The 27,685-nt window shown below is 39.2% G+C and overlaps 1 protein-coding gene across 1 annotated transcript in view; it reads left to right on the top strand.

Annotated features, from left to right (window-relative positions):
- Positions 1-27,685, top strand: part of LOC124172737 — a 55,806-nt gene that overhangs the window by 8,623 nt on the left and 19,498 nt on the right. Inside the window, exons 3-4 of the mRNA XM_046552208.1 lie at positions 3,995-4,090; positions 27,158-27,235. Coding sequence (XP_046408164.1) covers positions 3,995-4,090; positions 27,158-27,235 — 174 coding nt within the window. The remainder of the gene's footprint in view (positions 1-3,994; positions 4,091-27,157; positions 27,236-27,685) is intronic.

The following is a 27,685-nucleotide window of genomic DNA, read 5'->3' as shown; positions in this document are numbered from 1 at the left end:
GCCGCCCCTCCCGAAGATTTGAAAAAGGAAATAAAATTAAATACCCATTCAATTGTAATCATACGTCTATTAATCAAAGTGTTTTTTTCCAATCGCATACATCCAAAATTTATGAAAAACACGCAAAAATAGCGCGAGAAGAAGTTTGCATTTGTAGCTGCGGGGCACTAGCCAGAACGTCCCAATTTATATTAACATGCAGTTATATATATTAACATGCAGTGGTAGTGGTGGGGGCTGCTGGTGCTATGACGCGTCTAAGCTTGTGCCTTGTGGAAGTCTTGGGACGCCGTCCGAGCATGCGCAGAGCGACGTATCTAGTGAGTTGACATCGCCGCGCCGCCCGGCGGCCTTATAATCTTGGTGTGTTGCAGAATACCTTGTTTTGGTGACCAGTTGACTTATTACGTGTAAACTGTTTTAATGTAAATAGGCCTAGTTGCAGTTGAGTTAATCGATTTAGTGATTTTGGTGTGTATTATAGTGAGTCATAATGGTCTCTGGATTGCCTTAAAAACTCACTAAAATACACAATATATGAATAAATTTTGATCCCCCGGTGGAGTGGTGGAGGATCCCGGTGAGTGAGTGGTAAATTTTGATCCCCCCCCCCCAAGCATTTGACTCACGAGCCGCCACTGCTCCAGTGTACCTATTTATAACCTCCATGGTCAAGATCTCCTCCGCATCATTATTATCCTTGAAGTTATGGAGATTGCAAACAGGTTTCCATTTCGATTGCATATGTATTAGGATACCGCACCAAACATTTCATCATTCGGTTTTAGGAACGGGATTATACTCGTACTTCGTTCGCTTTATAGCTGCGGGTGAGCTTTCGTGTATTTCCGGACACTCTCGGAGGTTTTCGCTGAAGTGGGAGGGGTAGTATCGAGAGATAGAGAGAGCACGAATAACTCAAAGTTGCCAAATGTACATAGCATACTTTGTCACTGAAAACGTGTGACTCCAGATATACACTACCAGAATGACTGAAATAACGTAAAGAAAAACGTGCAACAGAAACCACCTTTACTGAAACACACTGGAGACAGCCAGTAGGCTGGGACTAGTGGCCAAAATAAAACAGAAATTCCGGCGAGGCGAGGCCAAAGATGTTTTGACGTTTCGCTGTTCCAAAAACGACTTTTTGACTCGAGCGGTGTATGAGCTTGCATTGTCATGATGGAGTGTAATAGATTTGGGTTATGTTTGTTGGAAGATGTTAATAAAAATAAACAGAATAAAATACAAGGTACATTGTTGTCCTGTTTTACTCAATGAAATAAGGTGTGTTAATTAATCTCTCTCAAGTAATATAACCTTAAAATAACTAAGAATTCAACAATGTTTCCCAAGGCGACGATGCGACCGTTTCCTTGGAAACGCTGCGAGAGCTTATTTTGTCGGTTTGAGCTCAATTTGGAAGACCCATACTGTAGATTGGCGTTTTTATTCAGCCTCGTAGCTTAGGATCCATGATTCATCACCATTGAGGATGTTGTGAACGTGTTTTTATGCTCGTGAGTTGAATCGTTGTGGAGTATTTCAAAACCATATGACTTGAGGTGCTTTCTGCTCTTCTGTGAGAAGGTACAGTATCCAGCGGGAAACCAATTTTTTACCGCCTAATTCTTCGTGTTAGATCTTTTGAACTGAGGTCCCTGAGATGTCCATTGATGCCTGGATCTCACGGTATGTATCATGACGATCTTCCGTAATCATGTTACGCACAGCATCTACGTTTTCTTGAGTGACGGCGGTTTTTGGTCGCCGTTCACGCGGTTCGTCACTGAGGCTAGAGCGTCCTCGCCGAGACTCTACATACCAGCGATAAGCGGTTGTCTTTGACAGTGCTTTTCCGCAAAAAAACAACAAAAAAGTTCAGTTCAAAAGTTCAGAGACCATTGCCTTGCTAGTGTTTTCCATGACGCTTTACAAGTTGAAACATTACGATAGAGAATAATTTTGTGGAATAGTACTGTTTTTGTTTCACCATGAATATTTCATCGTTCCACCAAGTAACGCCCAAATCAGTTGATTTTATTACGATAGAGCTCTAAAATGAAGTTAATAATGAACCAACGGAATAGATAAATGTGCACCAATGTAATGGAGAGTGGTTCAAAAAACGATATATATTGAATGAAAAAGTGCACTACATACGGAAAATCCTCTGTACTGTGACTTGCAAATACGATACTTACGAACTCGAGAGATACTACTGAAAAATATAACTGATGATGGAGCAAAATAGCCAAATAAAGCTCGTTGCGATCTAATCTAGCAACATACTTTATCACCAATGTGTCCGCCATTTTGGAAAATGACGCCACCGACGCTAGAGCCGCTAGTGGTGATTTGAGTCGCCAATAGCGTCCTCGCTGAGACTCTACATAGCAGCGATAAACGGTGGTCTTTGATAGTGCTTCTTTGTCAAAAACAACAAAAAGTTCAGTAACGCATTATTGCTGGGTGAGGCTTCGTCGAAAGTTATTGAAAGTTATGGTGCAGTACTGTTCATGACTTAATTCCATCTCGTACAGCGTCTTGGGAACTTTGACACGCTACCGTTTTAAAGTTATCAGACCGATCTAAATGAAACTTGGGCATTTACCAACTCGAAAAGTTGTTCATAGACACCATTTATGGTTGCTAGGTGATAAAGAACGTTCTGTTTCCGACACTTAAAGGGCTACCCTCGAATGTTCAAGCGCAAAATTTATAGAATACGTTACAAGTGGCGCTCAGATTTGGAGACACTATCAGTCAAGAAATGATAAAAAAACGAGAATTATTATACGGAAAGAGGTTAATATTTGTCCTTGCCTTCTATATTTTGCTGCATTCTAATATCTCATTCATCTTTTTGTTTGTTTTGCAGCCAGTGTACTTTATTTTAATTGAACGTCTGAGTGGAATAGCAGTATTATTCCAAAATATCATTTTTCAGGAAATAAAAAAATACTTTATAACTAAGAAATATGAAGGTTTGCAGAAAAACCCGCCCTTGAAAATATGTAGATATTTATACACTAAATACTGTATTAGTGGAAATACTGTTAGAGTGTAAAAAACACAAATGTTAAGTTTTATATGCATTTACTAGAATATGGCGTTGAATTTTTGAAGACTGACATTGAATATTATGTTTCTTCCATCCAAAACATATTTTATCGAAATTAGGAATTAATAACAGCTTCTTAAATTACTTATTGAGACGTAACTCTTTTATTTAGAATGAAAAAGGGAAAACAACAATATTAAGGTATTAGTAAACATATCAGTATTATTCCAAAATCTCATTTTTCGAGAAACTAAGAAACTTGAAGGTTTACATAAAAACCTACCCTTGAAAATGTGTATATAATTGGAAACTTAATACTGTCTTTTAATGGGAAAAACACAAATTTTTAGTTTTATGTGTATTTACTATAATGTGTCATTGAATATTATCCATCTTCCATCGAAAACAGTTTTTATCGAAACTAAGAATTAATAACAGCTTCTTAAATTACTTATTGAGACGTAACTCTTTTATTTAGAATGAAAAAGGGAAAACAACAATATTAAGGTATTTGTCAACATGTCAGTATTATTCCAAAATCTCATTTTTCGAGAAACTGAGAAACTTGAAGGTTTTCATAAAAACCTACCCTTGAAAATGTGTATATAAAATGTGAATGTAAATGAAAATGTGTATATAAATGGACACTTAATACTCTCTTGTATTTACAATTTTATAATTATTAATTTAATACTATCATATTATTATTATTTTTTAAATTATTTTTATTTTATTTTTTAGAATTTTTATTCTCGTATTTTATTCATATGTATTTACTATGATTCGTCATGGAATATCACCTTTATTCCATTCAAAACTGTTTTTATCAAAAATAGGAATAAATGACACTTTTTTTATTGTACGGTTACAGTTTGGCATTTTTTGTGCTCGGGTGAAGTGACCTTTGCTTTTTATTTTCCTCTGCAGACGATCTACGAAGACGAGGACAATGACATGAAACTGAAGAGGAAGAAGAGCAAAAAGAAGAAGATACTGAAGAAAGTGGTGAAAGCAGCAGTTCTCGTGAGTATTACCCCTTTCGAAACGGTTGATTTCTTGCCTAAGCATGACTGCTATACTGAGCTCCGAGAGACACTATCGTCTCCTCTGTACGGAGTGTTTTTGCAGGGCATTCCTTAAGAAGGGTCTCTCGGATAATCACACACACTCTCAGCACCAACCTTTATTCGACCCCTCCCAGTGGGGACTCTACATTATCTCGGACTCAAACGGTAGTCGGGACAAAGGGTAGTTATGTCGGGGTTTACAACCCTACCAGCACCATTGGTTCGCGGTCAATTATGCTTTGTTTATATGAATTAGCTATGTACATGGATAATTGTTGTTTGAACGTGATTTAAGGACTCAGACTTGAAATCCTCGTTTTATCTGAGAATAGAGTGGTTTCCTATTATTTTTTTATTGCCTAAATCGAAAGATTATTGCTCCTGGAGTACGTATTTCACGCTTTTAGATTTTTAAATGACGATATCTATTTTTCGTGATTAAATGAAAAGTGAAAATTTTCAAGCGCGCGAAAACGCGACGCGTAAGTATGAATGCCGGGAAATCTCTCCGTGTGACGTATTTCTGGTTCCCGCTGCCGCCCTGTGAGGTGACCTTGAGGCGAGTTGAGCGCTGATACGACGCAGGCTGCTAGCGGGTAGCTGAGTACCCTGCTGGCTGGTAGCGCTTGGCTTAAATAAGGATTATTAATACCTTATCAAATGAAGAAAACTTTCCGACCTTAGCCAGTTTTAATAAGTGATTATTAAGAGATGTTTCCCTGGGCTCTGCGCCTCATGCATGCATTGGTAACCTCAGACGATGTAAAACTCCTATCTACTCGTATAGAAACTAGGTCCCTGTGGCGTCACGTGGAGTGGCATCGCATGGGCGCCAATCTGGCCCTTTTCAAATGAGGATAAAAATTGACAATTGCCATTCGTCTAAACCGGCATTTCTAAAACGAAATAATTTGTATATTATGAATACAGTAATGGTGGGTAACGAATCCCAATCAATGCATTTCGTTTTCTTTGATGAAGGAAACTACCCTATTGTCAAATTTTGAACGAAGCTCTACCGTGAACATTGACGGATTTGTGTAAACTTTTCTCGGGATACCGCGCGGGTAAGATTATATGAGAGCGCCGACCTTTCGGGTACCGACTCGCTACCCATTCTCACGGCTACTGACAGAAAATTTGAAGTGACCGTTGAAGCTTAGCATCAGGAGGGACGGGATTGGTCGAGTCCGGATTGTTGTCGCGGAGGACTGTGGACCAGCGAAGACTTAGCTCTTCAACAGGGATGGCGGTTTTTGTTGAATTTGTAATCTAACAACTTTCAATATTGTATCTTTTCTCCAGTTTTTTGTTGTTGTTATGTTTACATGACAACTTGTATCATAAAATGTATTTACTTTTTCCACGCATTGTTGTAGCAGGACTAAGCTCTTAGAGTAAACTTATTCCACTTGTGTTAACTCTATTATTTTAATAGTTATTCCCTCAGTACCGTATGGAAACCCGTATTGAATTAAATCCGATTGGATAATACCAAGGACCAATCAGAGGGAACCTGACATCCCGGCACGCTATATAAGGCGAACACCTTCCGAGAAATGACACTCAGCCCTGAAGATGGAGTACGACTCGTGCCCCGAAACGTCGGCAGCCATGAAGGAGACTACCCGGTGGAGAACTCGAATAGCCTCCACTACAAGCATAATTCTTTTAAGAGTTCTATTCCAAGAGCTGCTGATCGAATATCCGGTGTCTCTGTTGAAATTTTTATTCTCCAGTCTTATTTCAATAGCCTCTTTAGTTAAACGATCCCAGAATTGATTTGAACGCCATAAAACTCTGGTGTCATCCCATCTTATTTCATGGTTCTCATACAGCCTATTCTCGACTGTGGTTGATTTTTTTCCGGTTTTACCAAGTTGGAAATGCCTTTGTTGCTCTTCGAGACGAGTAGATATAGTTATCATCGTAGTTTTTTTGTAATAATTTTGATTTTGAATATTTCTACTTGGAATACATTTTGACTGAACATGACTCGTAAATTTGTGTCAATTGTTTCTCTGATTGCTGCTTGCTCTTGTTTTGTGGAGTCTTTCACTCATCCAGCTAGTGACAGACCATCGGAGTTCCATGTGTTGGATATGCGATCTCAATTGCTTTTGGATTCATCCTAATGTGGTGTGTCATTATTGTGTACGGGTTATGATTATGTTTTGTTTTTTTTGTGCAACGAATAAAGTGATTCGTTTTTGTTTCTGTAGGCACAACCGGAAACGATGTGAGAATGGCGTGGTTTATTTCTTTTTCCTCGCAACCGATATCTTGAGTTTAGAGTGAATATCCAACACCATGTGTATGGGCTTACGTTACGGATCCGCAACATTTAAAGACGTAACGACACAACATTGTTGCCGGCCGAGAGAAAAATTGTGATGAATTACTTCACAGGGAAACTCTCGTATATTTAGTTTTCTGACTTTCGCATGTCTTTCGAACGTAAATAAACATTTTTATTTACGATTTACCACCACCGTTGGGCCTCGAGAAAAAACTTCTCCTATATAACAGTTGCATCAAACCTCTCCTGACAAACGCATCCCCAGCCTGGCTTCACGCCGCAGCTACCCACCTAAAAAGACTCCAATTCACTGAGAACATCATCATAAGAAGAATTGTCGTGGCACCCTGGTTCGTCTCCAATAAAAACATTAGAAATGACTCAAAGATAACCCCTCTCCTAACAATCCTGAAATCTTACCTTCCCCGGTTCCAAAAATCTTTTGAAGCAACGGAGAATGAACTTCTGCAATCCCTCTGGGACTACATTCCCTCCGGTAAAGAAAAGCACAAAGTCCCCAAATCTGTACTAATTCCCTCCCACATCCCCTCCCCACTTAAGTAAGCCGCAGATACGCCATTATTAGAAGAGAATAAATCGCCTGAAACCATCTAAACGCAACACTACTAAGTAGGGCGATTTGGTCAGACACAACAAACCTCATCCGCCCCGGCGCCACCCTACCCTCGCCCATTCCTACCTGTCCTCCCTTAACCCATCAGCTGCCCAGGCCGTCCCATACCGCCATTTGGGGGCTCTGATGACGTCATCCACTCGTTGTATGCACACAGCTCTCATACTCTCACTCACGTGATTGTGACGTCATGTAGAGTTGCAACTAATTTTCAGAATATTCGAAATGCCGAAAAAAAATTCTCCTGCTCCGGGATTCGATCTGCCGTCCTTTCCATTGACAGTCGAACACCTTACCACTAGTCTACAGATGCTCGTGAATGGTATTGCGGTTCTTAATGTATATAATATCTTGTATGAATCACTGATTTTCGAGTTCCCTCCCCATCCGATCCTCGTAGAATGCCTACTGAGACTTTGTGGAAGAAAATGCGATTATTAATGTACTTTATTGCGACATGAAAGAGTGGCTGTCCTTAATTACCAAGACCACCAAAGATTAAGGTTGGATGTTATGTTCCTCATTGCCCAGGACTCAATCAGTCCTCAGTATCGCAAGTATAACCCTCGACCATTATGAAACATGCATTTGAATGCTGCCTATCTCTTCCCTCCTCTTCTCCCTGGGCAGAGTATTGCGATCAACAGCTGGATCGTAAGGATATCTCCGAGTCGTTACCGTACATCTTGCCCTCAGTTATTTGGAACTTATTCTTACTCACCAATTCGCCAATTACGCGATGTAGGTCTTGCCCCATCCCCTCTCTTTGCAACCGTCAACTCTCCCCCTGACGGAGAAACTTTATTGCGACATGAAAGAGTGACTGTTCTTAATTACCAAGACCCCAAAGATTAAGGTTGAATGTTATGTTCCTCATTACGCAGGACTCAGTCAGTCCTCAGTATCGCAAGTTTAACCTCGACCATTATGAAATATGCATTTGAACGCTACCTATCTTTTCCCTCCCCTCTTTTCCCTGGGCAGAGATAGTGACTTGATGTGACGTTCCGTCTCATATATCTTTTACCAGACGGGAAATGCTGAACATGCGATACCAACCCTTCCATGACCAACCTTCTCACTACCTCACGTAGAGAACTTTGTTGAGAAATGCAACAACACCACCGTCGTGAATCAGTCGTAGGGGCCTGCCTGGTAATGCGTCGGTTTGGAGCTGAATCCTTCCAGGGCGAAGTCCACACTTGATCACCCTACGTAGCACACAATCAAAAGGAATGAAGGTTTTGCCTCACAAAAATTTAAGTCAAACACGGTGTAATTTATAATTGGTATATTTTATTTCTGGTAATTTGTACAAAAACAGATAACACCACATGAAATATTTTATTTCAAAATCAATTCAATTAATTTATCATTAAAACTTCCACACATTTCCAAGACAAATCTTTTGCAGACATCCATATCAGTTCCGTATTCAGAAAGTTCGTCATCGACATTATTAAGAAAGGAAAATATATGATCTGAAATATTGTCAAAATTTTTGCACACATGAGTAGATGTTTTTCCTCTGCACCCATTGCAACTGTTTTCTACTTTACTGCAAATATTTTGAGTCAAATTATCCATAACATTTTGAAAAGACTCTCCCCAATTTAAGCACTGCTCGATGGCATGGTCGACACATTTTTCTAAACGTAGGAGACCGCACCAAGAAGTTGATCCTAGCCACACACAATATTTTTCCTCTCCATCCACCATTTTCACTAACTTAATTAGTTTTTCACCATAAAGTTCACAAAATTGCACACTAATGTCACCGATCGTAAACTTATCCATTTCACTACCAAGACCACTTTCGAAGAAGGAATCAATCTTTCTCTTCTCTTGAAGAATTTCTCTCCATTGCGGCGATCTGAGGGATACACCTAGATTTCCGTTTTTCCCGATGAATATAACAGCTAGAAATTCATTTTCAGGTTCCAACCCCACTGTTACCTTCTTTGTCCCGGAGCAATTCAGGTTGTACGTCGTATTCATCAATGTGTTAATTTTTTCTCCCCCTAGAATAACTCTCTCGGAAGGAGTGAATACTGTCTCTGTAGTAGGTGATTGTCGATGATTTCCTCTGTGGTCTGGGCGAGTATCGGTACTGGTAGTTCGATCCATCTCTTCGGTACGACGTCTTCTGCTCCGTTTGGTGTTGGTTGTTTGCCTGCTTCCTTCGTAGGTTCTGGATCTGCAACGTTTGTTAGAGGCATAAGGATGAAGTCTTTTGCCGGTTTCCATTGCGCTAACAAGATGTAACTTGTCGATGAACAGAGGTATAATCGCTGTCTCTGACTACAACGCGACTCTGCTTACTAGGTCTGACTGACTGAGCGTGCGTCTATGAAGTACCTCGAATTATATTTATACCGTGCATGAGCTTATCACTTAACGATGAATGTACATTCACTTCAAACGGTAAACATGATGAGGATGTCATGAATGTTATTCTATCACTAAGATGCTTGTGACGACTTGTGCAAATAAATTACCGATTGGAGATTAATTAGTCACTCGACGGCCATTGAACTTTGACCACTCATTTGCTTGTCGCAGGGTATTTCCCGTCCACGTAAGAACAGCAGGATTGACATTCATTAGTGTTATATCTACTTATATGCCCACAAATACGTCCCATGATATTATCAACAAACGATTTCACAAATCTGTCGTTCTTTTCTTTATTTTTGCTAAAATATTTTAGCAAGGAATCAATAGTATTTCCGTAACTCCTATGGTACAGAAAGAAAATGCAGTAATGACCGCATACTTCGGAGGAGTAGTCTTGCAAATGCAAATCGCTGAATCGCCACGAACATGAATTACGTGAAATGAAGTCTCTGTGATATTTGACAATTGGGGGCAAACCGTAGCTATCAAAATATTCCCCTTTATGATCGTCTCCGATGAAAAATGCCACCCAGTGTTCCCCTGGTTTACGATGAGGATCTGTGTTGGCGATGTAAGCGCATGGTTTCTGTGTATGTACCGGTAGTTTGTCAGCTGCATAAACGCCGGTAGAAATACCTTTAGATATTTTGATGTGCTCAAGGACTAGTTGCAGCTCAAGCGAGTTCATTTTTATCAATATTCTCACTGAACCACTGACTTACGTTTACTACATTTTCTATAGCACATACGTATTTATTTCCAATGCTGTGGTTCGAGTGGAAGCATCTTAAACTTCTTTGTTGAAAACTCTTCAACGAAGGACACCCATATTCCTCCACATCGATGACTGTCTTACCGAATAAACTAGCTAAGTATTGTGCTTTTTGAGATCCTTTTACATATATGTTTCGGTATTTGCTTCCTATGATGAATAATATTCGTTTAATATCACTGATATCACAATGACCATCATCCCACCTTAGTCCGTGGTGGAAGGCGTACAACCAAGAATTTTGTTTCCTGCGACGCTTAGAAAGCTTCGAAGCGGGGTACGGTGGTCGAACAAGCCAGTGGTTGAATGATCTCCTCCTCTCGTCCAGTATTGCGACTTCTTTCAGTACAAAGTTTCCTAAATCGTCCTTGCACGCTTGAAAATCGACGAAGAGATTCGACATAGCTGGATGGCTTCCCAATAGAAACTAAAATATTTTACCCGATGCCGACACATTTTAACCGCTGAAATCTACCAATACATTTCTATTCTTATCAATCTCAATCATATTATCAAATTCAGCATAAATTATGCAATTTAAAGTCTCCTCAAGAGCATCTGAAAATCGTACATCCAACCTTAGACTTCCTTGTCGCATGAGATTCCAATGAGATCCGATGTTAGCCGAGAGATCAGGTGTTAAATCGAAAGCTGTTAAGCAATATCCATTTGGATAATCTTCCCGACCAATCGAATTTCCTTCATTTTGAAAGTGATTTCCTGTGCCGCTGAATAATGAGTGATACGCCGTTACATATAATTTTCTATCTGTGAAGTCTGTGTACAAAGGCTTCGACGGGATTTGCTGCCCCTCGACGTATAAGGATAAGTGTGTCCTTTTAAAATGATGAAAGTTGAAAGGGTTTTTAGTGACATCACCATTGAAAGCTTTGTTCGTTACGAACCCCAAAATACACCGTCTTGGTAATTGCCCTATAAAGATATTATCTATTATTTTACTTTGTATTCCAGCTGAAATAGTAAGAACTTTCATGTCAACTCTTGTCAGAGGATATTTTGCTGTAGTCTTTTCAAGTGCCTTACTGTGTGCAATCATTACAGTTGGATTGATTTTAACTCGTCTTACTAACAGTGTTGCATCCAAAATATTTACTTTAGTATTGCCAGCATCCGACATGAGACTAAAATGATCCCGAGATCTTATCATTTTTACCCTCAACTCAACCCCGTTAAGGAGGAATTTTTCTTGATTGAAAATGTCACTGTGAATACGTCCAATCATATCCACAGGTTTACTCAGGCGTATATAACTTCTTCGATCGACGAGACCCTCGTTTGCATTTTCAAGATTGTCCATAGCAGCAGCTGTGTCTTCGCTCCAAAGTGCCATTGTCAGATGCGTGCTTTTTGCGTCGTTCCCATAATTAAGAAGCGTTTCTAGGTATGCACGGTAAGGATAAGTATTGCTTGGGGGAGAAATCAACTTTTGATTCAGATACACATCAACTTGAGTGAAAAGCGAGTGCATGAAATTATTCACAGGTCCCACATTGTGTTCCCCCGTAATGGCGCCACCATCATTCTTCACAATTCGCACTGTGACGTGGAATAAAGTCTGGCTCAAGTCAAGATACTCGTCACCGCTCGAAGGAATCAAAAACTCGATCGGCGAATCATCATTAATGGAGGATATCGGTTTGTAATGTACCCACTGACCATGTTGAATGCTAGTTTGCGTCGGTGGAATGGTAAAGAGGTCCAATTCGGATTTAGCGCATTCGCAGGAATGCGAATGAAGAAAAGACATTTTTTTCAGTCAAATATGTCTATAATGCGCTTCTCGGATTTTCTCTTTCGTGAGACGACCTTCCGAAGTCCTTTCCTATGGACGATTCTCTTTCTTTTCACTTTCTTGTCCTTACTCTTCCTTAGGTTCTTCTTCTTCTTCTGACCAGAGAGTCTTGTCGACTTCTTCACTCTTGGAAGTTTGAATGAAGACTGCTCATTATATCTTCGTCTTTTATTCTTGTATCCTGATCCTTTCATCAGATTGTCCACTGTTTCAATAGCTTTTCTTTTAAGGTTATCTCCTGCTTCATCGAGACGTTTTCTCACAGACTCACGTACGGGCCTATTTTGGGACATGTCCCCAAGTACATTAAATCCTGTTCGGAGAGCTTCTTTACCGACAGCTTTCGCACCTTTGCTCAAAAACGGCAACACTGTTCTAAAAACTCCACGCAATATACTTCCGAGCCCATGCCCACGCTGAAACGATGATCCGCGGTACACATTTGTGATACCCGATCCCGTCTGGCTTTCATAATACCTCAAATATGGATCCTGTAAAATGATTGGTGATCTTCTATTCATTGTTTTTGGATATTTTTCTTCGGAAATGTAGTTTAACACATGAAGTACCGAACTCAAATGGTATGCGGTCACCCGTGTCATCCCTTATGTCTATTTCGACGCAGTCAAATTCCCGTCGTATTACGGATACGTAATGTGGCGTGTCGAATATTATCATCTTTTGTGTGCCATAGACATATTTTCTTGTATCAAGGTTTACTATTCTTAAAAGTGGCGCACATGCATCACCAACGTATTGAGGTTCAATGAGATCGCAGTAAATATACATTTGCATTGGAAAACCTAAGAATATGTTGGCCGGTTTGGATGAAATATGATCACTAGAAACACGAACTTTTGGGTCAAAACCAAGCTGTAAAGCCAGACGTGGTTTAAAGGTAAGAAATAACTCCTGCCCGTTTATTTTTACTTCATTTTCTTTGCTTCTCACGCTTTCTAGTAATAATTCAGGTTCATTTTTCACCCTCGTAATTCTGACACGTCCAGTACTACCTTCAGCTCTAAACAGAAATCGAGATGAAATCTGTTCTTTTTTATTTATCTCCCGTATTAGATCGCCAATGTGTCCGTAGTTGCCCGGTTCTACTTTAGCTTTGTAAAGCATCTCATTACGTTCACCAATACGAATCACATTATTTCCATTACTGACATTTAGAATAGAACAGGGGTAATGAAATTCCACAATTGCAACCTGCCATTCACCACCCAGTTTGAAATGTCTTTGTAACTGAGTTCGAAATCGTGTTGTTGTATTGTCAGGAAATGATTGGGATGAGCTGTTGCTGGGTAAAGTCACATAAAATTCCTCCTGATTCATCTTAGAGCCTTTATATCCTTCAACTTTACCCACGAATCAAATGACTTTGGATATCCTTTCCAACGCACGATCGCTTCTTTTCTGTTGCCCTTTCCTCGGTACCCCAGTATTTTATCTATTTTGTGAATTTTGGTGGTAGGTAACTTCACTCGTTGTAATTCCTGACCGTAAAAGGTGCCGATTATTTCCTCCCCCTTCAAATCTTCGATCACATATACTATCGGCCGCCTCTTAAGAACATTTTTTACTGTAAATATTTCTATCGACCAGGCGCTTTCATAGCCTTTCTGAAATGTATTTCTTTCTTTTGCTATTCTCACATAATCTCCTTTTTTAATTTTATATTTAGCATCATTATATTTACTACTTTTGGGACGTTTGAGTTCTCCCTTCTCCTTCTTCTTGTATAAATTTTTCCAAACCTGATAAATATTTCGCTCATTGACTTCTGCTGGAGCCATTTTAATGCTTGAGTGCTCAGTTTTGTTGTAGCCATTGACCAATTTAGAAATCACATCAACGTACCGACGGGTATTTTCGGATGTAAAATATCGCCACATACGTGTTTTGAGAGTACGATTTAATCTTTCGACAATACATGCCTTCACGTCTGGGTTTCGCGTTACATAGTGATGAATATTATGTTCCTTGAAAAATTGTTCCATTGTCGAGGATGTGAATTCTCTACCTTTATCGGACTGTAAATATAAGGGTTTTCTCATGCTATTGTTGAATATTTCCTCGAAACCTCTTTTCACATCTGGAGATGACTTTGTCTTGATGGGAATGCACCAAGCAAATTTACTGAATACATCTATTACGGCTAGTAAGTAATTGAAACCGTCATTGTCTTTCCGTAGAGAGCGCATATCATTTAGGTCGCACTGCCAAAGATCATCAATATTATTAACAATGTACCTATTTCTTTCAAATTTTTTACGCATAGGTTTATGCAATGTGTATGAATCAATCCCCTCCAGCCATTTCCTAATTTTATCTGCAGAGTGCTTCCCCTTTAACGAATTTATTAAGTTATAAGCACCAGAAAACGCTGCAGGATTGGATGGGTCTAGGTATGTCTTACTAATACTCATTATAGCTTCAATTTTTCCCAGCTTCTTATTTTATAAGGATTAAAGCGAGAACTTTCTTTTCCCTTAGATTTCCTTGGAATAGGTCCTCCGCTGGTGATGCCTATTTCATTACTCGACGGGTGAATGAAAGCCAACCGCTTTTGGTTACCAATATATTCTTTTGGCGTGTTCAATTCTCTCAAAGCAGTACAAAATAATTCCCATCCTTGAGGATTTGAACTTTTCCTCGGTCGTATTATGTCATTTATTAAGTCAGTTATGTTTGAATGTGGAATAACGTTTCCCTTAACTTTGACAATACCGCGATCATCCCAAGAAATAATATCATTCCTAGTTATCATGCTGTGCAAGAGCTCTGCCTTTCTTCGAAAGGACTGAGGTACAGAGTTTATTATTTCAGATTTTGAATAGCTACCGTGGTCCTTGATGCCCTCAGATATTTCCTCTCTACCTGTGATTGCGTTGTCAGCTTCCACAATAGGAAAATACGTAGGTTTTCTCTGCTTTTCTACCAGATTTAAATACCTTTGTAGAACTTCTCTGTATTTTACCCATTTGTCATGATCTGTAATATCATTTTTGGCAAGTATTCCACGCATTTCCTCATCTAAGCGAGATATTTGTGTTGGCTCATTCCTGTGATGAATTCTATCGACAATTTCTTGCGGTACCAAAATCATTTTGTTGGCGTTTTGCATGTTTTTATTTATTGATTGTCGATCCTACTAGAGCACTTAAAACAGATCCCAATATCAAAGGAAGAAAACCATTACCAGACTGAATGATTACACGTTTTTTCTTTTTCCAACATTCACCCCTTTTGATTAATTTTCTTAATACCTTTTTGTGGCGCCGCAATTTATCAAACTGATCTCGATTTACATCAACGTTCCCCTTCAAAATATTAAAAATACATTCACATATGCTTTCAATAACGTTTTTGTCACAAGTTTTCAAAATGAGCCCCCTCTGTGACGGCTTAACTTTACAAAGAGCGGCGAATAGCTCTGCGTACCTGTTAACAGCGCGAGGCATTCTTGTGAAATGATTGTTTTTGCTCGCTCTTTACCTTTTTAGTTTAGGTGTGTACGCAGAGTTAAATTTGTCGTCTGGGAATATACAAGTTCTTATCAGATGGTCATCGGGTGTGTCTTGTTTAAGATCAATTAATAAATATCCATAAGGATTTGTTGTTGCATCCCTATATGCATCTTGAATGAATAGAGGGTTTTCTGGAAATATCTGTCTAGCCAAGTAACTCACTTGAGTTCTATCTCTGGGATTTTTAAATATTACCAAATAGTGAGAATTTAGAGATATGTCGCGCCTGCCACGTCCCTGATTAAATATATTTTGAGTGATAAAAATCACACTAATGCCACAATGATGCGAGTCTTTAGTAAATAGGTTAACCACCCGTTGATCTACTTCGCTCATTAGATCATCAAAAATAATTAATCTATTGGTGCAGTTGTCACTGAATCTCATGTCAGTTTCGTTTAATTCTGGCAAGCCTTCATGAAAATATACTTTATTATTGTTTTTTAGGTTGCTGGGTATAGAAGCTCTGTTGGCAAAGCACCAAATGATACGGGTAATAGTTTCATCGACCATATAATTAATTTCCGATATGAATTTTTCTAAAAACACTGTCTTCCCGCACCCGGTAGGGCCTGCTATGATGGCTGTGAAAGGATGTTTCCAAGGGAGATTCATGATGTAGAATAGTACCATCCATAGTAAATCCTTTATTTAAATACTTTATTCACTAGTCTTTAGCATATGATGAATAGTTGAATACAATGCCACCAAATGGCTTTGGCAAACAGTTTAATTTATACACATACACATGCGCATATACTAGTAATCGGTGAGAGGGAACAGATCTTCAGATGACCACAATGCAAGACTATGGTTAAAGCTTACATTAGCATTGGACACACTATTTTCACTAGCTTCATCGTCATCAACATCATCATCACCACTGCAGCTCTCATCCCGTATCTCAATCATTTCTATACTTCTCATGTTGGTGTTCTGATAATCTATTGTGACAGTAACCTCTGGATAGAGAAATGAAAGCGACGGAGGTAATTCTACAGAAAAATAAAATTTTTCTCGTTATAATACCCACAGGAATTGAAATAAATAAATGAATAAATTACAAGGACAATTCTGACAAAATATCAAGTCTATTCACTTAGAAAACAATGAAGTACATTCACGTTAAATACAATCAAAGTACCAGAAATATTTCATGTTTGTAAGTTTCAAACAATCCATCATACATAGATTTAATGGTCATAGGTCAAACTCTTAATGAATATCATAAAATATTCATTGCAACGAAAATTCATTTTGAAAAATACATTTGAATGAACATGTTACATTTACACAATGACTTATATAAATTTATGTTCTTAACAAATCATATTACAACTGCAAAAGACGTGCAAACAATGTAACAAAAAGGTTTGATGAGTACAAAGGAATGTACTTATCTGGCTTGATTGTTATTGTTGCTATTCATATTTACCATAGCACATATACAAATCATTTTTAAAATATCAAGTGTATTCACATTCTCCTCTTATCATACTATTGTTTGTACCCATAGGGTAATGAGCAAAAGTTCTCACACCTTCTTCTTTTTGTGTAAACAACGCGGTATATTTTACGCTCATCACGTGAAATAACTTTGAACGGAGCCATTCTCCCTATTTTTCTGGGTATTTCCACGATAACAGAGATTTCGCTACCGAAAACCATTTCTTTTAAAGATTCGAAACATACCAAATTCTTGTTCGATATATTAAGTGAAATCCCTTTTACTTTAGTGATAGTTTGAATATTTTTTGGGTTTCCACTACAAGCCACTTTGTAGGAGTAGTTTTTGGGTCCGCCACTCACGAATTCGGTGATGTATGAACCTTCACCGTAACGCGATAGTTCATCTGTCATTTCTCCTAACGAAGTTCCTAACTCAGGAGACCAGTCTCCTTCATTCTCAACGAACAAAACCGAATATGTATCCCAATACAGTGCTCTCGGCCCCAACTTATCCAGATATTCGAATAACTCAAGTCGTGCATGTGCCGTAGTGAAGCATGCAATTGGGACGCTGATGTTCGCGTTGGGCTTCAGTGCATCAGAGCTATCTGTGCTACACACACAAAGCAGAGTTTCGCTCACAGGTAAGATTCTGGTAACTTCAATGTTAGGATCAGTTAGCTTATCATATAAAGTGTCCACATCAGATATGAATTCCGTTTTCGGAAACACATCTCTCTGTCCAAACTTTCCCCATAAGGAATTCAAAATTAACTTTACTATACTTCTAAGTCCTTCATTTTTCTCAATTTTACTTTCATCCAACCTTACTCCTTCTTTTTCATAAACACTCTCTAACCACCTGACTCTTTCCTCCTTTGTTTTGAACTCAGATGGCCACCCACTGGCTTCCATTTTTATCTTGAGGAAAGTGTTTATGTAGTTTGAGAAAAGACCACCCAAAGTTTTTGCTTTGTCAAATTTGGTACAGTCATACTGCCAGAGCTCGGCCGTATCGATAATTTTATATCCCTTTCTCACAGCTGCTTTCACCTCGTCAGTAACCCAGGTACCGACGATCCATCTGTCACTTTCGTTGTCGTGCACACAGTCGTTTTGACTCCTTTGCTGAACGCATGTTCGGCACAAAGGAAAAGTCAACTTGTTGTCCCATCTGTATGGGAGAACGGGGTGGTATAAATTTCTTGGTGGTAGAATTGTGCATTTAATGAGACCCTCCCAGCGATCTATTGTGGGAATTTCTTCGCCAACAAAAATCTTAGGGTGCCCAACCGGATATTTCCTCCACTTATTTACGTACGGATAGAGTGAACAGACATCAACGTACTTTATTTTTTCACCTCTAGCGACACTGTGGTACATCTTCCCCGCATTAGTCCTACCTCCAAAAAAAGCGTCTCTAGGATCTAGAGGCTTTTTCTCAGCAAATGGATTACTCTCCGCGTAGGCTTTCATTTGAGGATTCCCGTTCAAAAGTCTTTGGAATTCGCATTCCCATATTTCTATGAGGTCGCATTTTCCCCTAAGGAGTATTTCACGTTTCCTCATAGTGCTCTCATATCGGGTCCTCATATTTTCTCCGGTACTGTTTGAAATGGGAGCGTCACGATTCTCAAAACATTTAGGGCAACCATGGTAATAGCATCCATAAAATTCGAAAATTGTGGTTCTGTCTCCCTCCTTCAGATAGCCATCAACTTTCCTCCCCATGAAATTAGCTTCATGACCATTTCCTGCGTGATTTATTTTAGCTCCTCTCTTTTTTTCCTCAATCAGGAGCCAAAGGACTGCCACGTGGGACTGCCTGTCTTTCCATCTATATCCCCCCGGCGGGACGATTCCTACTGTGTCTTTAGTGAGAAAGTTTCTTTTGTATGCAAGCATACATGCACCGGCAACTGTAAACGACTCCCTGAATGGGTTTACTTTGGTTAAATCAAAAAATATACTGCAAAATTTCAGGGATGCTAACCGCAAAATGGTAACATCGACGACACAGTATTCTCTCAGCTCTTTCTCATAATGAAAGACGCTCTGATTTTCGTACCATTCGTCAAATACTTGTCTCTCATTTTCAGACATCGTGTTTGCACCATATGCATCCTTTGGTGGCAATGCCCCTGAATAATTTCTATCACAAAAAAAATGCGGGAAGTATCCTTTCTTGAGATTTTCACTTAAGCCGAATGCCTTCGGTAGTTTAGCAAGTGACATCGGCATGAAATTGAGAGAATCAATGAACTTTAAATTGTCTATTTGCATTGATATAATCTTTGTCCCTGTCATTAGTACGCTCGGCTTCCAATTCAATTTGGATGTCATGTGAGAGAGAATAAACTGACCATCGTATCCTTTCATGTTATGGGCCACGACAACTATTTCCTTGAAATTCTTTCTTGGAAGCGTCAAATATGTGAAAAATTTCGAAACTGGGTCATTGCCGTCAAAAATGTTCTGTCTGCACCCGCAAGCATGGCAAATATGCTCAGCTTCCTGCACATGATAACAAATAGAACATGCCTGCTGTACGACGCAAAGAATAGGTTGGTGCTCAAATGATCCGTTTTGCAGTTTTTTATCTTGACGGCACTCAAAATCATAAAAAACATACAGCACTTTGCCGTCCCCCTTGTACTTGACCTTTTGCTCATCAGGCTGCATGAAACAGAAGTGAGGCGGTACCTGAGAACATTTGCATACAGCACAAAATATTTCTCCGCAAACATGTGGAGATGTTCGTCCCTCAGTCCCATACACTCTGGAGCAAAGTGGGCAGAACCGCCACCTCTCGCACACCGATGACTTGTCATCCCCCATTTTCCCTAATTTCTTATGATTCTCGAAGCATTTGATGTTCATAAATTTTCTCTTGCATTGATCACAAGTAATTGTCATAGCCCCAGAGGCGTCACTACTGCAAGAATCATCTCCATGACAGCACGGGCATTTCTTATTACATCTATGGGCACCCTTCTGATTGTACGGAACTCGGCACTTGCGGCAGTAATATGAACAAGAAAATGCACCAGTTAGAGAAGTAATTACATTAAAATGACCGTTTTCATAAATTAAATCTATATTTTTCCTCTGTCTCTCAGGAGTAGAATCAGGGCCAGCAAAAATGACACTGCGCCCCTTCCTGTCAGAGAATACAGTTACCGTGAAGTCAGACAAATGCTCTTGAAAAGCCTTAAGCTCTTCTATTCCACCACCGTTTTCCAAGTTTACATTCAAGTTCTTACAAAGTTCCAATGCCCTCTTTGACTGCTCGTTTCCGGTGTTTTTTCTGACTTTTAGTTGAACAGAAGGACAATCTTGATGCCTTGACAACGCGACTGCTAAAGCTCTCGCGAGACAAAGCGAATCATCATTACTAATTAGTATTATGCTTTTTTTGGTTCTGCAAAAATCCTCAAAAGTCAAAATATTTGGGTACGTAAACCTCTTTCCCCTACCCACAGGCATAATAATATGGTGTGCAGTTACGATCAATTGATCGGAGAGTAAGTATTCGTCATTACTTTGAGCAAACTTGGCGAATGTATCAAACACTACATCAGGAGAAAGCTGGTCAGCCCGCCTAAATGATATCCCTATGGACTTCTCGGGTGAAATATCTGTGGATATAGTCATTCCTAGATGATCACACTCCTTAACATTTTTGGATTTTATATGTTCCAATATTTCAGTCAACGTTCCCTCAATCCAATTCAATGGGGAAACATTTGGAGGACATTTCCTTAATTTGATCCTAATTGCCATACCAACAGTATTAAATCTTTTGTAAAACCTTTCGGCCTCATCGATCAGCAAAAATTTACCTTCATCATGCGAATTCGTAATTTCGTCGTCGTCTCCAACTTCCTGATCAGTCATTCTGCCACTGCTGTTTTCCTCTTTGTCCTCCGCACCATCTTTCCCATGTTCCACGCCCGCTGCATTCTCCTCTTCTTCCTTTTCCAAATTTTCTGCTTTCCTCTTTCTTCTTCCACCGCCAACTTGCACCACATCCCGATCGAAGAGGCTGACGGGATTCTGCTCCTGACCACCATCAGACTTCTTTCTCTTACTTGATATCGCTGTTTCTTCATCAGAGTCCACGTCGGAATCTGCAACAGTTAAAGGGTTTGTAATTCGAAACTGAATTCAATTACTTATGTCGCTTCAGTTACACATTACGAAAAGTTATAGTTAGCAATTTAACTTACCAATAATGTTAAACTTCTTCCTCGGGTTGCTTATCCTCTCTGTCCCTGGCACCTCCCGTTCTGAATTTAAAATCATCAACCATAGATCAATTTATTGAATAATAAATATTTATTAAAATGTATGATTCATGTTTCTATTCTACCATAAACTGGATTAAATTAAATACATAAATACTCATTGCATAAAATAAATACACATATATAGAAGAAATAAAAATCTCACCTTTTGTTGTAGTGCACGCCCCCTCATTGACGCATGAATCCGCATCCGTGCTGTCACCGTCATCCGAAGATGTATCGGGGGCTGAAAAGGTTAAATTGTTCGTTAGTCGATACCACACACACACGCTACTTTTACCGTTTTTCTGCAACTATTTCTATATTATAAAACTTGATTTGCTAAATTCCATTTAACTCACCAACTATTCTCTTTCTTTTCATATTCTTATTATCGCCACATTTGGAATTCCGCTTCTTTTTCATACTCTCGCCGATCTCTTTCTTCTCCTTTTCCTTGACGATAGGATCTAAAATTATAAAGAAATCAATTACTTGTAGAATTGCTATATTATTATTATTATTATCATTATCATTATTATAATTAGCCATCTAATAAACTTTTTTTTTCAGATTATTTAATTTTGAATTCATTAAAGCATATGACTTTTGTCTGACTAGAGTTTTTGCACAATAATTAATATAAATATTATTTGAATTAACCCTCATATGGATTCTCTGCGCCTTAGCGGCGCTCGTGGTTTTAAAAGTGGTGTAAAAATTTTCCATTCCAATGGATCATTCTGAAATTTTCAGTAGTCTATTTTTTCTGCCTTTTTCGTCTACGTATAAAATTTTGTTAGCATAGTGTCGATAGTTTACATTTTATTGGCCTCTAATGGAAAAAGTTACGTCGTTGGATTTTCGGCGCCGCTGCGGCGCTCAGTATTTCCTCGTCGCTACGTCATTGACTGCACTCCCAATGTTAATGTCAAATCATTTATGTTTCGTATGAAATGCTATAATATATTTATTATCATATTATTTATATTTTTAAACATTATAAACAAAATGAAATTGTTAAACAAAAGGAAAATTTTACCATACCTATTTTGCTTTCTATTACAGCTAAAAATCAAAATATTTGCCTCAATATGATGTTCATTGACAAAAATTCATCTTTTTACAAAATTATTCATAAAAACTTATGGCTAGTCAAAGTTTTTTTTCTCATGGGCCGCCGACTTAGTTTTGCTTGGACCGAGAATTTCCTCATCGTTACGTCAGGGTCTGCACTTTCAACGCTAATGTCAAAGCAATAATGTTTCATATGAAATGCTATAATCTATTTTAATCCTATTATTTAATTTTTAACTTATAAACCAAGTGAAATTGTTTAACAAAAGGAAAATATTACAATACCAATTGTGCTTTCTCTTTTAGCTAAGAATCATTACGTTTGCTTCGTTATATTGTTCATTGACAAAACTTCATCTTTTTGCGAGAATTATTCATAGAAACTCATGGCTATTCAAAGTTGTTTTTCCATGGCTTCCGACTTAGTTTTGCTTGGGCACCTTCTCCGCTCCGCGTCCACGTTACTGCCGTGGTGATAGTCAGCTTTGGGTAAATACTAGAGTGACTCTGTTTAGAATTACTCCAAGCAGCAATTCTAAGAAAAATTTAACACAATGCATTATCCGAATTCGTAGAATAATGCTTCCTCACCGTTGTGTGAATATTTCTCGCTGAATGAGTAACTGTAACTTGCCAGGAGATTCAGAAGTTTCCCCGACTACCGTGAAGAACACATCGCACAGTTATTGTTATATGTCTTGTACCTTTCATTCGAAAAAAATCCCTTTGCGGCTACGATAGTCTATACAAAATTGCTGGCGTTTATATAGCTACTGATGACGTGACAGTTTACCATTGAGGTGAAATCAAGATAACTACCCAACTAATTTCGTGATAGAAAATAATTTCTCTTTCCTGACGATGAGTTTAGACTTTACATGGTAAAAATCGTTTCATTATGAATAGATGAAAAGACAATTTACCATGAGGTGAAAATTTGTAAACATATATCTCGTTTCTATGTGTACTGAAATGTACAGATGTTTTATGCATTGGGGGTGTTACTAACGTAAAGGGATGAGTGAGAAGGAGAAAGGAGAAGGAATGCCAGGAGGTTGTTTTGAGGTGAAGGGGCAGTAGTGTGTAGACTTCCAAGGATCGGGGAATACCCAGATCGTTAGGACAGGTAGGAGTAGAAAATCCTTATCGCAAAAAAGGATGGGAGTGCAAAGAGGCAATTAGATACAAAAGCCTGCTTTTTCTTCATCCTTCTAACGCTGCATGAAGGACAGGGAACAAAAGCCTTGTCAAAACGCCCCGCGGTGGCCCTCCCTTCATTCCAAGAAGGTCCAGCTCGGTGGGTCATTAGGGTGGTGAGAAGTTCAATCAAGTTTTGTGGGAGGGGGTAAGAAGGTGGTGAATGAAGAATAAGGGAGCTTAGTGGGAAAGTATGGAGAGTCTCAATGTTTGGGTCAGTGAAACGCTAAGAAAGGAAACGGAAAGAAAATGCAAGGGAAGTCCTTCCAAAGTGAGGGTATTTTTGTCACCCCAGAGCATATTATCATCAGTTTCTCACGCAGATTTGGACGAAAAAAAGGCAGCCGCTCATTCCCCTCTACCACCAATAACACATACTTCTAAGAATTTATTTTTGGACTTCCCACCAATCCAGGAGTAAAACCTAATCTTATGCACTCCCACGCAAAACATTTACCCGTCCATATCTAAGGAAACCTTTCGCTTGGGCTACACGTCCCCAGTGGGGGAATGGGGCTCCGTGGTAGGAAAAGAGTACCGACTCTTCTAGCTCCATCTCCAAAGAAGCGTTGAGTTCTTTGACACGCCGCTTATCATCCCATATTATTTATATTTCAAAAGCCATAAGACTTGATTTTTTTAATTTCAGGACATAAGCTCCCAGAATATTCGTAAGATTTGTCTTGATCGCCAGAATCTTGTAAAAATCACGAAAGTTACACTCGTCTCTTCACACTTAACCTACATCTGTTCCATTATTAACGTTTAATAACTTATCCTTCTATATACACTACAAAGATATAACATATGGGTGGACGCATTGAAGCAAAATTATGTCATATGGGCATAAACGAATTTTATTTGGTCATCATTTTTAGCATTTAGATACATAAAATTATAAACAATATAAACATTAAAAAGCGGAGTTTGCCGAGCTCTGCATATCAGAAAAATATTTCAAACAACAATTACTCACGAAATTAAAACTTTCACTCAAAAATAACATACAAAGGGAACTGAAATAAAGAGCATTACGTCAAGAAATGGAAAAGAATGCAGCGTTCAATTTTTTTTGTTATTACTTCAACAATAAGGGTTTAAATCTAGCAAAACACGGTAAGAAATAAAGATAATAGATGTATTTACCATTATCAATCAAAAAACTTGTAAATTCAGGCTAACTTTGAAAGATAATAGCAAAAAATGACGCGGCGCCGCTGCGGCGCCGAGAATCCAACGACGTAACTAATTTTGTAAATCCATATGAGGGTTAAAGATGGTCATTTAACTCACTAGATCCACATAATTGTGCCTCTGCTTCATAGGCAACCTTCATGAGGAGATCGTCATCGTCATCCTCCCCCTCCTCCTCCTCCTCCTCTCGGACACTCTCCCGATTGAGTTCTGCAAAAGAAGAATATAAATCTTTTATTATTATTACAGCGTTATTGCTTTAAAAATGATCATAATGTATAACCATGAACTTCACTAAGCACTGACACACGAAAAAACTCTTACCTTGAATGTTCTGCTTCTCTTGCGCGCAATCTTGAAGAGTCTCCTTGCTGATGTTTGCTGTCATACACCGTCCGGACTGCTGTACCCTTTGCCTTGCGGTCTCTAGAATTCCCGTGCACTTGCTCTCCACCATAATTAGGTACCGATGCAGAGCGGGACCTAATGCATCGTCGACAACCTTGTCTCGCGTCAGGCCGTCTAAGTATTCACACAATTCTTGAGATTTAGTTTTCGCAGCCTTAGATCTAATCCCTATCTGCGCTGCTTGATTCTCAAACATCTTAAGATATTGAGCTGCAGCACACTTAACTTTATACGAAATGAAATGCGTCCTCGCCATGGAGTACAGCTCCTCAGTAAGAGCCGTAATTAAAGTTGCCATGATGATGATAATCAAGAAGTTTCTACGTCTTCACTGAACAGTGCAGGGGCTACGACTATGAACACTAGCAAGGATGGAATAAACTCGTTAGTTTCAGAAGCATGCGCTTATATATGACAATTTTACTGTAGAGAATGGGTAGAAATGATGTGTTTGGATGCGGTGATGACGGTGAGGTGGGAGAGGAACACACAAATGAATGATTTGCGCATACTTTCATTATCATGTACTGTATCACATCATTCTTGTTGTTCCCTATGAGTTTCAACCATTCGCCATGAGCGTCGTTCGTCTCAAGAAAGAGAGAAAGGGGGGCGTGAGTCCCGAAAATGATAACGACGCGTGGGCATCAGCGATGACCATCGAATTTCAATGGTTTGAGGAGGGTTTTGGTGGTAAACATGAGATAGGTGGATAATAGTACGTCACATATCCCTACAATGAGGTGAAACGTCACATCGAGTCTATACGCCGTGGGTATAGCAAATATCTCTGCCCAGGGAGAAGAGGGGGAAGAGATAGGCAGCATTCAACTGCCTGTTTCATAATGGTCGAGGGTTAAACATGCGATACTGAGGACTGACTGAGTCCTGCGTAATGAGGAACATAACATTCAACCTTAATCTTTGGGGTCTTGGTAATTAAGAACAGTCACTCTTTCATGTCGCAATAAAGTTTCTCCGTCAGGGGGAGAGTTGACGGTTGCAAAGAGAGGGGATGGGGTAAGACCTACATCGCGTAATTGGCGAATTGGTGAGTAAGAATAAGTTCCAAATAACTGAGGGCAAGATGTACGGTAACGACTCGGAGATATCCTTACGATCCAGCTGTTGATCGTAATACTCTGCCCAGGGAGAAGAGGAGGGAAGAGATAGGCAGCATTCAAATGCATGTTTCATAATGGTCGAGGGTTATACTTGCGATACTGAGGACTGATTTAGTCCTGGGCAATGAGGAACATAACATCCAACCTTAATCTTTGGTGGTCTTGGTAAATAAGGACAGCCACTCTTTCATGTCGCAATAAAGTACATTAATAATCGCATTTTCTTCCACAAAGTCTCAGTAGGCATTCTACGAGGATCGGATGGGGAGGGAACTCGAAAATCAGTGATTCATACAAGATATTATATACATTAAGAACCGCAATACCATGCACGAGCATCTGTAGACTAGTGGTAAGGTGTTCGACTGTCAATGGAAAGGACGGCAGATCGAATCCCGGAGCAGGAGAATTTTTTTTCGGCATTTCGTATATTCTGAAAATTAGTTGCAACTCTCCATGACGTCACAATCACGTGAGTGAGAGTATGAGAGCTGTGTGCATACAACGAGTGGATGACGTCATCAGAGCCCCCAAATGGCGGTATGGGACGGCCTGGGCAGCTGATGGGTTAAGGGAGGACAGGTAGGAATGGGCGAGGGTAGGGTGGCGCCGGGGCGGATGAGGTTTGTTGTGTCTGACCAAATCGCCCTACTTAGTAGTCGCAACGAAACTCACAGTAGACAGCTAAGGCAGCAGGGAACTGAAGATAGAAGACAAAGCCGCGAAATCTCAGCGTAGCGTAGCGTACGATTTACCACTTACAATTAGATTGCAGTGAATGTTTAGTCAATGTGTGTGTGGTCAGAAGTCTTGGTGGATTACCGTTTGATATCGTTTCAGAGTCGCAGGCGGAGGGATACGGATGACGAGGATGGCAGAGGTCCCAGGATATGCGGTCGGGTGCTATTCGGTCTACAGGTAAGAAAAGTGTGTCCATGACAACGTGTTTACTAACTCGCTTTTTTTATAATAATAATTGTTTATTACTCCAAAAATACAGAATAGAATTAATACATAAAACGGAGTAACTTTAGGTACCCATTAAGGATAACCTGTTTTTTTGCTACTATCATTTGCATAGGGTCATGCTGACATATAAACATTTGAATTGAAGCAAGCACAACATTTGAATTGAAACAAGTAAGTACATATATTACATGGTATTACATCATAGAAAAAAATCCTCCACACTTTGCATTATAAACAGTCAAGACTGAATATTTTTCATAATTACGTTATTATTTTTTGCTTTCAGACATGATACGGGTAATAATTTGTACACTTTTGGCCCTATAAACAAGAAACAACGTTTATACAGCGTAAGGTTAGTCCTAGGTAAAGTAGTACGTGATCTTCGTAGGGTGAAGG

This window comes from Ischnura elegans (genome assembly GCF_921293095.1).
Source record: "Ischnura elegans chromosome 13 unlocalized genomic scaffold, ioIscEleg1.1 SUPER_13_unloc_2, whole genome shotgun sequence".
NCBI lineage: Eukaryota > Metazoa > Arthropoda > Insecta > Odonata > Coenagrionidae > Ischnura > Ischnura elegans.
The sequence above is the reverse complement of the archived record's forward strand: the minus strand, read 5'-3'. Positions and strand labels throughout refer to the sequence as shown.